Consider the following 14814-nt stretch of genomic DNA (forward strand, 5'->3'; position numbering starts at 1 on the left):
ATCAGGACCAGTTTCAGGTCCAGGTCCAGACCAATCCCTGTTATGCCCTGCTCTAAACCCACCCCACAGGACTCTGGATGTCAGAGGCAGGTCCAGACCCAGACCCAGACCCAGACCCAGATCCAGATTTGGATCCAGACCCAGATCCAGATCCAGACCCAGACCCAGACCCTGACTCAGACCCAGACTCTGATCCAGATCCAGATCCAGACCCTGACCCAGACCCAGACCCAGATCCAGATCCAGCCCCAGACCCAGCCCCAGACCCAGACCCAGATCCAGACCCAGACCCAGCCCCAGCCCCAGACCCAGATCCAGACCCAGACCCAGCTCCAAATCCAGACCCAGACCCAGCTCCAAATCCAGATCCAGATCCAGACCCAGACCCAGACCCAGCTCCAAATCCAGATCCAGACCCAGACCCAGATCCAGACCCAGACCCAGCTCCAAATCCAGATCCATGCCTGGAATCCTCTGCTCCAAGGATTCTGAGGCCCTGTGACCTTGCTGGGGCTGCTTTGGGCTCAAACCCTGGGATTTTGGGATCGCTCCTTCCCCGGCCCAGCCCAGCGAGGCAGAGCCAGCCTGGAAATCCGATCTGCCTGGGCCAGCCCCTCCAGCTGCCCGCGTTCCTGCTCCCTCCAGCTGGAATTTCTGGCACTGACGGACTCGTGGCTGTTTTTCTTGGGTGTAACAACCCTCGGAATTATATTGGCTCTTTTCCTCGGTTTTCCTTTTTTTTTGTTCCCCATTTTTTTCTTGTTCAAACAGAAAAACAAAGCAATCCCAGGAGGCCAGGAGGGTTCACCTTCGGGAAGAGCCACGATTTTTAAGTCTTTTCCTGGAGTTTTTCGGGATGCAGGCACCACCCTTTGGATCTGAGAAGGTTGGGTTCAGGTGTATCCCTGGAAAATCCCATTTTTCATGGAAAATCCCCTTTTCCATGGAAAATCCACCCTCCTGCCCCCATCCCGCAGAAATCCAGGTCCTGATCCCTCCTGGGGATGGACACAGCAGGGAAGGATCGAAGCTGCGGATAATCCCTGCTGGAGCTGGGGCTGGAATTCCTCCTGGAGGATTTTTTTCCTCGTAAACCGGAGGAAAATCGTGGCTAAGTTTGGAAAAGCCCGGCCCAGGCAGGGCGGGAGCAGTGGTGCCGGGGAACCCAGGGCTCCCTCCATGGGGACAGACCAGGCTTAGATCCTGGTGGAGCTTTGGATCCAAGCCCGGCTCAGACTCGGGATGAATCCCGCATGGATCGATCCCATGGGATCATCCCCAGGTCCCAGCAGATCCCGTCTCCAGCACAGGGTCCCTCCCTCCACCCTGGAGCCAGACTTGGATCCAGGTCCAGGACCAAGCTGGGGTCCAGGACTAGATGCAGATCCAGGTCCAGACCCAAGGCCAGATTTCAGATCCAGACCCAGATCCAGGTCCAGTTTCAGGATCAGAATCAGGTCCAGGATCAGATCCACAACTGGGTTTAGGCCCAGTTCAAGGTTCAAGATCAGGACCGGATCCAGATCCAGGACCAGGTTCATGACCAGATCCAGATCCAGGACCAGATAAAGATCCAAGTCAAAATCCAGGTCCAGAGCCAGGTCCAGGACCAGGAGCAGATCCCGGTCCAGGTCCAGGTCCAGGTCCAGGTCCAGATCCAGATCCATTTCCATGCCCAGGTCCAGATCCAGATCCAGATCCAGATCCAGATCCAGATCCAGGTCCAGGTCCCACATGGATGGAGGTCACCTCCAAGGTTTGGATGTGTCCTCTGTGAAGGAATTCCCAAACTCCAGCCCAATCCCCACCTCCCAGAGGTGGGGAATGCTCACCCCAGGCATTCCATCCCCCGCTTCAACAAACATCCACCCCCTTGGACAACATGGATCCTGGAGACCTGGGGCTCACGGGGGACACATCCCAATTCCTCGGGATGGATCCTGGTTTCCCTCCCTTGATCTCCAGCTTTGGAGCCCAACTTGGCTCCATCCCAGCCTAAGGATGCTCAGGAATTCCTTAGCACCCGGATAAATCCATCCTGGATCCCAGGGAAGCGCAGGAAAGGATGGGACTGTAAGAGCCGAAATGAGGGATGTAGGGCTCCAGGCATTTTTCCCCCCCGTTATTTTTCCATTCAAATTCTTCGTTCCCATTGTCTTGGCTCCTGATTGTTTTCAGCTTTTGCGATTTGAGCCTCTGCAGGATGAGGGATAAAATCTGGGATTGGTTACATTGCATTATATACTTTTGTTTACAATGCATTATATACTTTTCTTTGGGTTACATTGCATTCTATACTTTTCTTTTGGTTACAATGCATTATATATTTCTCTTTTGGCTACAAATCCTTTACATATTTTTCTTTTGGTTACAATGCATTATATATTTTTCTTTTGGTTATAATGCATCATATACTTTTCTTTTGGTTACAATGCATTATATACTTTTCTTTTGGTTACAATGCATTATATACTTTTGGTTACAATGCATTATATGCTTTTCTTTTGGTTACAAATGCATTATATAGTTTTCTTTTGCTTACAATGCATTCTATACTTTTCTTTTGGTTACAATGCATTATATACTTTTCTTTTGGTTACATTGCATTATATACTTTTATTTTTGGTTACAATGCATTTCATATTTTTATTTTGGTTACAATGCATTATATACTTTTATTTTGGTTAAAATGCATTTTATATTTTTTCTTTTGGCTACAAATACATTATATACTTTTCTTTTGGTTACAATGCATGATATATTTTTGGTTACAATGGATTATATATTTTTCTTTTGGTTACAATGCATTATATACTTTTCTTTGCTGAGCATCTCAATACAGTAGAACCAATCTATACCTTAACTATTACCTACAGCCAATCATAACTACGGTAATTACCATATTCATGTCACTGTTCTCCAGTCACTAAAAGTTAGTACATTGCAGTTTAAGCTAGAAGTTGTTTTTCAGTTTTCTTGCAGTGGAAAATTCAGAGACCTTTTTTCTACTTGTTTGCCTGTGCTATTTTCCTGCTTGGTACAAACATCTTCTTGTTTGGGGTGGGTTTATCCTTTGCTCTAAGCCATACAAACCCCTTCTAACTCACACACCCTTTGCCTCCTTGGTTATCCAGTGAGACTGGCTCAGCAATTCTTTTATTCATATCAAAACTTGCTTCCATCTCTATTCCTTCATCAGACTCTACATTTAAAAGTCTTTCTGCCAAGCACAGATATCTGTGAGACTTCCTGGTCAAACTTTCATCCTTCCCAACATGGGACGGACTCTCTGGGGTCTCACAATCCACATCGGGATTGTGGAATTCTGCTGGAATTGGCTCATTTTGTGTCCTGCTCCCCATTCCAGGCCTTCCCGGGGAGCGGGGACTGCCCGGCCCGCGCGGACTGAAGGGGGACCCGGGAGAGCTGGGCCCGCGCGGCCCCGCGGGAATGCGGGGGCTCAAAGGTACGGACGCGGAATTCCGGGCGGGAATCCGGGATCAGACGGGCTCTGGAGATCCCGGGATGAGGGGCAGAGCCCTGGGAGCGGGACCGGGGCATCCTCTGGCTCGGGAACCACCCGGATCTCCTGGAGAAATGGGAATCCCAACAATTTCTGCTCCAACTGCCAAAAATTGGGAATCCCAACAATTCCTGCTCCAACCACGGAGGGAACGGATGGATTTGGGATGTCCTCCCATTCCATGGGGTTCCAACAGGGATTTGGGAATGATCTCCTGGTGTTTTCTGAGGCGTTCCTGGCCCGCTGTGGTTTCCCATCTTCCCAGGAAAACTGTGGGAGTAGGAAGTCGGGATTTAGCGGGACACAGCTGTCCCGGGACACCTCGGATGGGAAATTCCCAGCTGCAACCAAAAGCGGGGTTGAAAACCCCAAAAACGCTCTTTGTGCCTCAAAAATCCTGCTGGGGAGGCTGGAAGGGGAAACACCCTGGGAAGGGCTGGGAATTGCAGGGAACAGACACCTGGAGAGGATTGGGATTGGGATTGGGACTAGGATTCAGACTGGGTTTGGGATTGGGATTGGGACTGGGATTGGGATTGGGATTGGGATTGGGATTGGGACTGGGATTGGGATTGGAATTGAGATTGGGATTGGGATTGGGATTGGGATTGGGATTGGGATTGGGATTGGGATTGGAATTGGAATTGGGTTGGAAGGGACCTTAAAGATCCTCAAATTCCACGCCCTTCCACATCTCCCACTATCCCCAGTTGCTCCAGGAGGTTGGAAAACCCCTGGACACATCCCTGGAGCACCAGGAATGTCGGGATTTCCTCACTGGCTCATGCCGAGAGCTCCTTAAATGCAGAAAATGATCCCAAAATCCCTGGCTGGTTGGGTTGGGATTTGCAGACCCTGTGCTGGATTTGCTCGGCAAAGAATCCTGGAATTGTTGAGGCTGGAAAAGCTCTCCGAGTCCAACCACCACAATCCACATCTCCGAGTGCCACATTCCAATGGATTTTGATCCCCCGGGAATGGGGACTCCACCTCTGGTCTTGATGGTCCCTCAGGGCTTTTCCAACCTTAGCAATTCCATGAAAACCCCGAAGCCATTCCTGGGTCCCGTCCCCATCCCAGGGATCCCTGCTGTCCCCACTTCAATGCGTCCCCCACCCCAAAAATCAATCCCCACCTCCCTCCCCTCGGAGATCGGGAATGTCGGATCCCGGGGTTCATCCGACCCCTTTTCCAATGGAATTCCAGCCCCCCTGGCAGCGCTCGGGCAGTTTATGGGATTCTCTGGAATTTATGGGAAACAGACCCAGGCCCGGGCACGGATCCAAAGCCAAGCTTTGCCTTAAATCCCGGATTTCTGCAGGACCCTTCTCCAAGGACTTGGCAGGAGCCCTCGGTTCCTCGGGAATTGCATCCCAGGAATCCTGGGATGGGGTTTTGGATGTGCAGGAGCCTCCTCGTGGAAAATTCCAGGTTTAAACCTCTCCCAGAGTGGCTCCAACCTGGCAGAGGAAGGCCAGATTCCTCTGCCCTTTTCCCTCTTTGGTGTTTTCCCTTTTTCGATGGATTTTTTCCTCAAAATCACCCCAGTGGAGAATTTCTTTCCTCATTTCCAAACGGGAAAAATTATCCTGGGAAGTGAGGACAGGCCCACCCTCCCCACTTTTCCATGGAAAACGTCATGCAGGGAATGCACTCAAGAAGAAAGAGTGAGAAAAATCCAAGCTGGGATCGGAATTTTGGGATAAATTCGGGGGGATAAGAGAAGATTCCTTCCGGAACATCCCCAGGGTGGAGTTTTTTGGGAATGTTCACGGAGGCAGAACCTGGCAGAAACCCGGAAAAATGGGATTGGTGGATTCTCCTGGGGCTTTTCCAAGATTTTGGGATCCATCCATCCCTGTGGATCTGTGAGAGGAGCTGAGGGTCTCTGTCACTGTGTGTGGGCCTACATTTTGTGCCCAATCCCAAAAAAACTCCTGGGAAAACGGCCTGGAACGCTTTGATGGTGGATGGGGGAAAGCACCGGGCAGGACGGAGCGGGAGAGGCTTTTCCCGAATTCCCGGCTCTGTCCCAGCCCTGAGGCTCCCTCCAGGCTCTCAGGGAATTGGATCTTGGGAATTTTTGCGATCTTCTCCAGCCCCAGCACCAGAGTCACCGAGTTATTCCCACTGGAAAATTCCAGGGAAGGAGGGAAGGAAGGAGGGAAGGAAGGAGGGAAGGAAGGAAGGAAGGAAGGAAGGAAGGAAGGAAGGAAGGAAGGAAGGAAGGAAGGAAGGAAGGAAGGAAGGAAGGAGACAGAGAAGCTGTGGCTGCCCCCAGATCCCCGGGAGTGTCCCAGGAAAGGTTGGAGCACCCCGGGAATAGCGGGAGGTGTCGGGGCTGGAATGGGATGGGATTGAGGGTCCCTTCCCACCCAAACCATTCCAGGATTCCCGGATTGCTGCTGCTGCTCTCGGAGCAGTGACAGACACCAGGAAAAGCTGGGGATTTGGGATTTCGGGATGGGAATCCTCTTCCACATTCCATGATCCCAGGGTGATCCAAATACACTCTTGGACACTGCCAGGGATCCAGGGATTCTCTGGGAATTCCGGACTGCAGGGAGGGTCTGCCTTCCTTTTTCCATCCCCGAATTCCATTTAAATCCCTTGGGATGGATCCCGAGTGTCCTTGATCCCAGAATCCCAGAATGGTTTGGGATGGGATCCAGGGACCTTCAATCCCATCCCAGGGACACTTCCCACCATCCCAGGGCGATCCAAACCCACCCTTGGATGCTCCCAGGGATTCTCTGGGAATTCCAGCCCAGCCAGGAATCCCTTCCCAAGATCCCACCATCCCAAGCTCCCCTTTCCCACTGGAAGCCATTCCCTGCCTCCTGCCCCTCCAGCCCTTGCCCAAATCCCAGCTCTCCTGGAGCCCCTTTGGGATGGGGAAGCGGCTCCAAGGATTCCCTGGATCCTCCCCTGATCCAGCTGCACGTTCCCAGCTCTCCCAGCCTGGGATTGGATCCAGCCCCATCCCATCTCCTCCTTAAGAAGGAATTTTGGCATCCAGGGATTCTCTGGGAATTCAGGACTCCAGGAAGGGTCTCCCTTCCCTTTTCCACCCCCAAATTCCATAAAAATCCCTCAGGATGGATCCTTAGTGCCCTTGATCCCAGAAACCCAGAATTCCTGGGATCACTCCACCCTCTCCCCCACCCCATTTTGGGGACGAACCCCCCCAAAACCCGGCACTGTCGCTTCCCAATCCCGATTCCTGCATGTGAGGAGCCGGGGCCGCTCCGTGATCCCGACCCCGTCCCGAGGCGGGAGCCGCATCCCTGGCCCCGTTCCCGGGAATTTCCATCTGGATCCCATCAGCTCCGTCCCACACAGCCCGCGGGAGCGATCCCGCTCTCCCAGGGAACGGGCGGGAATTTCCTGCCCGGCTCGGCCCTGTTGGGATCGTTTCCCATCCCGTGTTTTCCTTTCTCCCGGATTTTCGGGCGTTGTTTGTTGTTCCTGGAGCATCCCTGAGCCTTTCCTTGGGATCGGGCCAGGCCTGGCCAAGCCGGGATCGGCAAATCCGGGCCTGGAAAAGCCGGGAATGAGGGAGGAGGAGGCGCCCGGAGAGCCAAGGAGTGTCCGAGCTCGTTAGTGAGGTCATTAACGGGAGATTAAACCGTGATTGGGATATGGAATCATTCCCGGGATATGGAATTATTCCCGGGATATTAAAGCATGACTGGATATGGAATAATTCCCGGGATATGGAATCATGATTGGGATATTAAACCGTGATTGGGATACTGAATAATTCCCAGGATATTAAACCATGATTGGGATATTGAATAATTCCCAGGATATTAAGCCATTATTTGGATAAGGAATCGTTCCCGGGATATTAAACATGATTGGGATATGGAATAATTCCTGGGATATTAAATCATGATTGGGATATTGAATAATTCCTGGGATATCAAACCATAATTGGGATATGGAATAATTCCCCGGATATTAAATCATGATTGGGATACTGAATAATTCCCAGGATATTAAACCAATATTGGGATATGGAATCATTCCCAGGATATCAAACCATGGCTGGGATATTGAATCATTCCCGGGATGTTAAACCATGATTGGGATATTGAACCATTCCCGGGATATGGAATCATTCCCTGGATATCAAACCATGGCTGGGATATTGAATCATTCCCGGGATATTGAATAAGACCCAGGATATTAAACCGTGATTGGAATATTGAACCATTCCCGGGATATGGAATCATTCCCTGGATATCAAGCCATGATTGGGATATGGAATCATTCCCAGGATATTAAACCATTATTTGGATATGGAATTGTTCCTGGGACATTAAACATGATTGGGATATGGAATAATTCCTGGGATATTAAATCATGATTGGGATATTGAATAGTTCCTGGGATATCAAACCATAATTGGGATATGGAATCATTCCCAGGATATTGAATAATTCCCGGGATATTAAACCATAATTGGGATATGGAATAATTCCCTGGATATTAAATCATGATTGGGATATGGAATCATTCCCTGGATATTAAACCATGACTGGATATGGAATCATTCCCGGGATATTAAGCCATGATTGGAATATTGAATAATTCCCAGGATTTCAAAGGGGCAGGAATGTTTATCCCCCCGGCATTGCCCTTTTCCATGGACACCATTCCATGATTTCCTGGTGCTCCCTCAGAGATTTGGGAATTCCCAGCCCGAACCCCAAATGAGGCGTTTTTAGCCCCAAACAGGGTTTTCCACCCCCAAATCGGGAATTTCATCCCAAAATCCAGGTGGGATTTATGGGATCTGCAGTCAGGAATTCCAGGAGCGCCAGGCCTTTGTGTTCCCTCCGCCGCAGGACGCGTTCCCAGAGGATTTTTAGGATTTCCCATTTTTGGGAGCAGGGATGGGAAATGGGATACTGGGAGTGAGGGGGTTTTGGGGAATTTATGGGGTCTGGAGGGGTCAAAGAGGGATGGGAATTTCTGGGAACTTATAGGAATTTATTGGGATTTCTGGGGGTCCAGGGACATCAAAGAGGGATGGGTATTTCTGGAAATTTCTGGGATTTTCTGGGTATTTATTGGGATTTCTAGGGGTCCAGGGGGAATCAAAGAGGGATGGGAGTTCCTGGGAATTTCTGGGGATTCCTGGGAATTTCTGGGGATTTCTGGGAATTTCTGGGGATTTATGGGGGTCCAGGGACATCAAAGAGGGATTGAAATTAATGAGGATTTATGGGATTTATGGGAATTTAGTGGGATTTATGGGGGTTCAGGGGTATCAAAGAGGGATGGGGATTCCTGGGAATTTATGGGAATTTCTGGGGATTTCTGGGAATTTATGGGAATTCCTGGGGGCTGTGGGGGTCTCAATGCACCCCCAAATTCCATCTCCCTTCTTCCCAGGCGAGCGCGGCCCCAAGGGGGACAAGGGGGACCGGGGGGACCGAGGAGCGGCCGGTGGCACCGGTGAGTTCCGGGCGCTCCCCACGGAGACCCCGGCGCGGAATTTGGGGGGATTTTTGGGAATTGGGAGCCCGGGGAGGGGAAATTCCTGATGGAAAGAGGAATTCCTGATGTTGGGAAAACCATCCCGAGGTTCTCCTGCAATTCCAGGGACATCTCAGCCTGGGGACATTCCCCATGGAATTGCAGGGACATCGCTCCTTGGGGACATCCCTGCCTAGGGACATCCCACCTTGGGGACATTCCCCCTGGAATCCCAAGGACATCCCTGGGGACACCATCCCTGGAGATGCCACCATGGATGATGCCAGCTTGGATGATGTCAGCTTGGATGACATCACCATCCCTTTGAGACGCCACAATCCCTGGGGATGTTGCCATGGATTATTCCACCGTGGATGACATCACTGCGGATGACATCACTGTGGATGATGTTCACCATGGATGATGTCACCATGGGTCATGCCACCATGGATGATGTCACCATGGATGATGTCACATGGATTATGTCCCCATGGATGATGTCACCTTGGATGATGTCACCTTGGATGACGTCACCATGGATGACGTCACCATGGATGATGTTCTCCATGGATGATGTCACTGTGGATGCTGTCCCCAGGGCTGACATCCCCATGGCTGACATCCCCATGGCTGCTTTCCCCATTGCTGATGTCCCTACGGCTGATGTCCCCACAGCTCCTGTCCCCAGGGCTGTTGTCCCTGGTGTCTGATGCCCCCCGGCTGCTGTCCCCACGGCTGACGCTGCCATGGACGACGTCGCCATGGGTGCTGTCCCCACGGCCATGGCTGCTGTCCCCATGGCTGACATCCCCACCGATGCTGTCCCCTGTCCATCCTGCCATCCCGCAGCTCCGTCCGAGGGCTCGGTGCGGCTGCTGTCCCCCTGGCTGCTGTCCCCGTCGCCATGTCTGCTGTCCCCACCCCCCTGGCTGCTGTCCCCTTGTCCCTCCTGGTGTCCCCAGCTCCATCCGAGGGCTCGGTGCGGCTGGTGAACGGCTCCTGTCCCCATGTTTACTGTCCCCATGTCCATCCTGCCGTCCCCATGTCCATCCTGCCATCCCCATGTCCATCCTGCTGTCCCTCCTGGTGTCCCCAGTTCCCTCCGAGGGCTCGGTGCGGCTGGTGAACGGCTCCTGTCCCCATGTCCCTCCTGGTGTCCCCATGTCCATCCTGCCATCCTCAGCTCTGTCCGAGGGTTCGGTGCGCCTGGTGAACGGCTCCTGTCCCCACATTTGCTGTCCCCACATTTACTGTCCCCATGTCCATCCTGCTGTCCCCATGCCCATGTTTACTGTCCCCACGTCCCTCCTGGTGTCCCCATGTCGATGTTTACTGTCCCCATGTCCATTCTGATGTCCCCCTGTCCATCCCCAGGTCCGTCCGAGGGCTCGGTGCGCCTGGTGAACGGCTCCTGTCCCCATGTCCATGTTTACTGTCCCATGTCCCCATGTCCATCCCGCAGTTCCATCTGAGGGCTCGGTGCGGCTGGTGAACGGCTCCGGGGGCCACATTTACTGTCCCCATGTCCCTCCTGGTGTCCCCATGTTGATGTTTACTGTCCCCATGTCCATCCTGCTGTCCCCATGTCCCTCTGTCCATCCCGCAGTTCCCTCGGAGGGCTCGGTGCGCCCGGTGAACGGCTCCTGTCCCCATGTCCATGTTTACTGTCCCCATGTCCATCCCGCAGTTCCCTCCGAGGGCTCGGTGCAGCTGGTGAATGGTTCCTGTCCCCATGTCCATCCTGGTGTCCCCCTGTCCATCCCGCAGTTCCCTCCGAGGCCTCGGTGCGCCTGGTGAACGGTTCCTGTCCCCACATTTACTGTCCCCATGTCCCTCCTGGTGTCCCCATATCCATCCTGGTGTCCCCCTGTCCGTCCCGCAGTTCCCTCCGAGGGCTTGGTGCGCCTGGTGAACGGTTCCTGTCCCCATGTCCATCCTGGTGTCCCCCTGTCCATCCCGCAGTTCCCTCCGAGGGCTCGGTGCGCCTGGTGAACGGTTCCTGTCCCCATGTCCATCCTGGTGTCCCCATGTCCATCCTGATGTCCCCCTGTCCGTCCCGCAGTTCCCTCCGAGGGCTCGGTGCGCCTGGTGAACGGCTCCGGGGCCCACGAGGGGCGCCTGGAGATTTTCCACGAGCGGCGCTGGGGCTCCGTGTGCGACGACGGCTGGGACGGGCGGGACGGGGACGTGGCGTGCCGCATGCTCGGCTACCCCGGCGCCGCCGACGTCTTCCGCATGGCGCGCTTCGGACAAGGTGCCAACAACGGGAACGGGACTTGGGATCGGGAACGGGATTCGGGATTGGGAATGGGATTCGGGATGGGGAACGGCTCCTCAGGACCGGGAACGGGATTTGGGATCGAGAATGGGATTTGGGATTGGGAATGGGATTCGGGATTGGGAATGGGATTCGGGATGGGGAACGGCTCCTCAGGACCAGGAACGGGATTTGGGATCGAGAATGGGATTTGGGATTGGGAATGGGATTCGGGATTGGGAATGGGATTCGGGATGGGGAACGGCTCCTCAGGACCAGGAACGGGATTTGGGATCGAGAACGGTATTCGGGATTGGGAATGGGATTTGGGATTGGGAATGGGATTTGGGATGGGGAACAGCTCCTCAGGACCAGGAACGGGATTTGGGATCGAGAACGGTACTCGCGATTGGGAATGGGATTCAGGGTGGGGAACGGCTCCTCAGGATTGGGAATGGGATTCGGGATTGGGAATGGGGTTCAGGATTGAGAACAGCTCCTGTGGGATTTGAGAACGTATCCTCAGCATTGTGAATGGCTGCTCGGGGTTGGGAACGGCTCCTCGGGATTGGGAACGAGATTCAAGATTTGGAATGGGATTCAGGATGGGGAACGGGATTCAGGAATAGGATTTGGGATTGGGAACGGCTCCTTGGGACCAGGAATGGGATCAGGAACGGGATCAGTAACAGGATTTGGGATTGGGAACGGGATTTGGGATGGGGAACAGCTCCTGTGGGATTTGGGAATGTCTCCTTGGGATTCGGAATGGCTCCTATGGGATTTGGGATTGGGAACAGCTCCTCGGGATCAGAAATGGGATTTGGGATTGGGAGCGGTTCCTGTGGGATTTGGGAACAGATCCTCAGGATTCGGAATGGGATTCAGGATGGGGAACGGGATTTGGGATGGAGAATGGCTCCTGTGGGATTTGGGAACAGGATTTGGGATTGGAAACGGCTCCTCAGGGTTTGGAAGAGCTTCTTAAGATCCTGGGGAACAGCTCCTGTGGGATTTGGGAACGGCTCCTCGGGATCCCAGGGAATGGCTCCTTGGGATTGGGAACAGGATTTGGGATTGGGAACGGCTCCTCGCGATTGGGAACTGCTCCTTGGGATTTGGGAACGGCTCCTCGGGATCCCAGGGAATGGCTCCTCAGGACTGGGAACAGCTCCTGTGGGATTGGGAACTGCTCCTGTGGGATTGGGAACAGCTCCTGTGGGATTGGGAACTGCTCCTGTGGGATTTGGGAACGGCTCCTGTAGGATTGGGAACTGCTCCTGTGGGATTTGGGAACGGCTCCTGTAGGATTGGGAACAGCTCCTTGGGATTTGGGAACAGCTCCTGTGGGATTGGGAACTGCTCCTCTGGGATTGGGAACTGCTCCTGTGGGATTGGGAACTGCTCCTGTGGGATTTGGGAACGGCTCCTGTGGGATTGGGAACGGCTCCTGTGGGATTTGGGAACGGCTCCTGTGGGATTGGGAACGGCTCCTGTGGGATTTGGGAACTGCTCCTGTGGGATTGGGAACTGCTCCTCTGGGATTGGGAACGGCTCCTGTGGGATTGGGAACGGCTCCTGTGGGATTTGGGAACGGCTCCTGTGGGATTGGGAACTGCTCCTGTGGGATTGGGAACTGCTCCTGTGGGATTTGGGAATGGGTCATCGGGATCCCGGGGAACGGCTCCTTGGGTTTCAGGAATGGCTCCTGTGGGATCCCGGTAATTCTGTCCTGGGGACATCCCTGTAATTCTGTCCGTGTCCGTGTGTCTGTCCGCAGGCACGGGGAAGATCTGGATGGACGACGTGTCCTGCTCGGGCACCGAGGAGTCCCTGGAGCTCTGCAGCTTCTCGGGGTGGGGCCGGACAAACTGCGGCCACGCCGAGGACGCCGGAGTGCGCTGCCGGACAGACTGACAGCGACCGGACAGACTGACACCGACTGGTCAGACTGACACCAAACAGACAGACTGACAGCGACCAGACAGACTGACACCAACTGGACAGACTGACAGCGACCGGACAGACTGACACCGACTGGTCAGACTGACACCAAACAGACAGACTGACACCAACCGGACAGACTGACACCAGCCGGACAGGCTGACACCAAACAGACAGACTGACACCAAACAGACAGACTGACAGCGACCGGACAGACTGACACCGACTGGACAGACTGACAGCGACTGGACAGACTGACACTGACCGGACAGACTGACACCAAACAGACAGACTGACACCAACCGGACAGACTGACACCAGCCGGACAGGCTGACACCAAACAGACAGACTGACACCAAACAGACAGACGGACAGCGACCGGACAGACTGACACCAAACGGATAGACTGACACCAACCAGACAGACTGATACCAGCCGGACAGACTGACAGCGACCGGACAGACTGACACCAAATGGACAGACTGACGCCAGCCAGACAGACTGACACTGATCGGACAGACTGACACCAAATGGACAGACTGACGCCAGCCAGACAGACTGACACTGATCGGACAGACTGACACCGACCGGACAGACTGACACCATAACCCATCCATAAAAGGGGCTGATCCAAAATCCGTCCCATCCCATAGGGACGGACACCAAACCCACCCTACAGGAGAAATCCCAAATCCATCCCAAAAGCGACTGACCCCAAAGACATCCCAAAGGGACTGACACTAAATCCATCCCATAAAGGGAATAACCCCAAATCTATCCCATAAGGGACTGACCCCAAACGCACCCCAAAGGAGAAATCCCAAATCCATCCCAAAAGGGAATGACCCCAAAACCACCCCAAAGGGACTGACCCCAAACCCCCCCCATAACAGACTGACCCCAAAATCCACCCCAAAAGGGACTGACCCCAAACCCGCCACAAGGGACTGTTCTATAACCCACCCCAAAGGGACTGACCCCAAATCCATCCCAAAAGGGCCAGGAACTGACCCCAAATCCATCCCCTAATGGACTGACTCCAAACCCGCCCCCAAGGACTGACCCCAAACCTGCCCCGAAAGGGAAATCCCAAACACAACCCAAAAGGGACTGACCCCAAACCCACCCCAGAGGAACTGACCCCAAGGGACTGACCCTAAATCCATCCCAAAGGGAAACTCCAAACCCGCCCCAAAGGCAAATCCCAAATCCATCCCGGAGGGGAAATCCCAAACACATCCCAAAAGAGAAAATCCCAAATCCATCCCAAAGAGACTGGGGAGAAATCCCAAACCCATCCCAAAGGAAAACCCCAAACCCATCCCAAAGGGGCCAGGGGTGATCCCAAAAAGGACGACCCCAAATCCATCCCAAATCCCCATCGCAGCCCGGATCCCAGGAATGGGATCGTTCCCAGAGAAATAAAGGATTTGTTTTTCTCCACGTGGGGTTATGGGATTTATGGGGTTTTTTTTGGTTTATGGGGTTTTTTTGCGTTTATGGGGTTTATGGGGTTCATGGGGTTTTTATAGGGTTTATGGGAGGTTATGGGGTTTTATGGGGTTTTATGGGGTTTATAGGGTTTTAGGGGGGCTTATGGGGA

At 53.4% G+C, this 14814-nt stretch overlaps 1 protein-coding gene across 1 annotated transcript in view; it reads left to right on the forward strand.

Annotated features, from left to right (window-relative positions):
- The window catches only part of SCARA5 (scavenger receptor class A member 5), a 28667-nt gene extending 15483 nt beyond the window's left edge, over nt 1-13184 (forward strand). The window contains exons 5-8 of the mRNA XM_054293454.1: nt 3368-3466; nt 8927-8989; nt 11073-11264; nt 13048-13184. Coding sequence (XP_054149429.1) covers nt 3368-3466; nt 8927-8989; nt 11073-11264; nt 13048-13184 — 491 coding nt within the window. The remainder of the gene's footprint in view (nt 1-3367; nt 3467-8926; nt 8990-11072; nt 11265-13047) is intronic.
- The last annotated feature ends 1630 nt before the right edge of the window (nt 13185-14814 follow it).

Source organism: Melozone crissalis, unplaced genomic scaffold, assembly GCF_028551555.1.
Source record: "Melozone crissalis strain CALT ecotype California unplaced genomic scaffold, PUWL_Pcris_2 ptg000150l_1, whole genome shotgun sequence".
Lineage (NCBI taxonomy): Eukaryota > Metazoa > Chordata > Aves > Passeriformes > Passerellidae > Melozone > Melozone crissalis.